The sequence below is a fragment of the Sinocyclocheilus anshuiensis genome, unplaced genomic scaffold, assembly GCF_001515605.1.
Source record: "Sinocyclocheilus anshuiensis isolate Anshui unplaced genomic scaffold, SAMN03320099.WGS_v1.1 scaffold560, whole genome shotgun sequence".
Taxonomy (NCBI): domain Eukaryota; kingdom Metazoa; phylum Chordata; class Actinopteri; order Cypriniformes; family Cyprinidae; genus Sinocyclocheilus; species Sinocyclocheilus anshuiensis.
This window is the reverse complement of record NW_015554116.1, coordinates 527,798-529,473: the sequence shown is the minus strand read 5'-3', so window position 1 is coordinate 529,473 and position 1,676 is coordinate 527,798. Positions and strand designations below refer to the sequence as shown.

The 1,676-nt window shown below is 30.1% G+C and overlaps 1 protein-coding gene across 1 annotated transcript in view; it reads left to right on the top strand.

The window, feature by feature from the left end:
• patj (PATJ crumbs cell polarity complex component) overlaps positions 1–1,676 on the top strand; it is a 134,871-nt gene that overhangs the window by 56,111 nt on the left and 77,084 nt on the right. The window contains exon 29 of the mRNA XM_016462200.1: positions 1,207–1,266. Coding sequence (XP_016317686.1) covers positions 1,207–1,266 — 60 coding nt within the window. The remainder of the gene's footprint in view (positions 1–1,206; positions 1,267–1,676) is intronic.

Below are 1,676 nucleotides of genomic sequence, written 5' to 3'. Positions count from 1 at the left end.
ATATATATATATATATATATGTATATATATATATATATATATATATATATACACAATATATATATATATATATATATACACAATATATACATTTAACATTGTAATATTATCAAACATTTAGATTATTGTAATAAATTATCATTATAATATTTAATAATTATAACTGTGTATGTGTATTTATGTAATATACAAATCATGTATATATACTCATATTTACATACATATAACATTTACTCAAATCACTTAAATACACAAAAATATTGTTTATTAAACAAAAATTTATATTATATTTATGATGTGTATATATATATGTAATATTGTACAATGGACATACATTTAACATTGTAATGTTTTTAAACATTTAGATTATTGTAATAGATTATCATTATAATATTTAATAATTATAAATATACATATAATATTTACTCAGACTACTTAAAAATTCACAAAAATATTGTTTATTCAACAAAAATTTGTATCGATTGATGTATCAAGTCTTTGATAAATTTTTAAACCTTAATAGTAATATTTACATTTTGTCATAAAATTCTATTAGTGTATAAATAATACATGTAAATATGTATACGTAATACATAAAATGTACATTCATTTTACATATGTACTCAAATGACTTTATTCATAAAATTTGTTTATTATCCATTAACAAAATCGTTGGCTAATAACGTAATGTTTAAATAATAAAAAGCAGTTAAAAATAGGAAGTGCAGCTGAAAAGTGAGTTGGAAACATGCATTACTAGAGACCTCACAAAATTGTGGTCAGAGAGCAGCATACCAGCCTCCAGCAGCGTCCTTATTAAGGTTCTGTGTGATTTAAGAGTATTAGCTCTTCCTGAAGCTGTCTGTGTCAACCTCAAGGCTGCATCGCATCTTGTGCACCGGCGAGCAGGGCTGTTGTTTCATATGACTTAATGATTTTTCTGGCCTTCATTCAAATGCACTGCAGGTTAGGTACGTCCATACAAACTGAGGATGTCCCATGCCATGTTCTAATCCCTCCTGATTGGATACTTTCAATAGTAATAGCGACACTAACGGGATGTCAATGATAGATGTGTTTCTCTGTCTGGGATAATTGATTTTGTTCGCTCTCAGCCCCAGTCTGGGAATGCACAAATCTCTTGAGCTGATGCGTCCGGGTTTGTTATCCGTGAGGTTGACTGTGTGTATGTGTGTGTGTTCGCAGCCTGTTTCAGTGACGGCCTCCAGCATTGGACAGCACAAGGCTAAGAGGAAAGCCACCCAGGTGAGTTGCAAGCCTGCGCTCTGCACAAGCTCACCTCTGAGTTGTGTCTCTTTCACCTTCAGCTCTGGGCTTCTCAACCCAAATCCTGCGGGAATATACTGACAGATGCTGCAACTAGAGCTGTAAATTTAATGTGTATAATTATTTAAAAGTGATGGAATAAAAATTTACCTAATCTCTTAATTTTATTGTATCATTATATTAATAACATTTTTAATAATAGTTTAGAATTTTGTTTTAGTGCTGTCAAATCAATTAATCGTGATTAATCATTCCTCAAAATAAAAGTTTGTGTTTACATAATAAAATGTAATTTCTTAAAGGGGTCATATGATGCGATTTCAAGTTTTCCTTTCTCTTTGGAGTGTTACAAGCTGATTGTGCATAGATAAGATCCCTGAAGTTGCAAA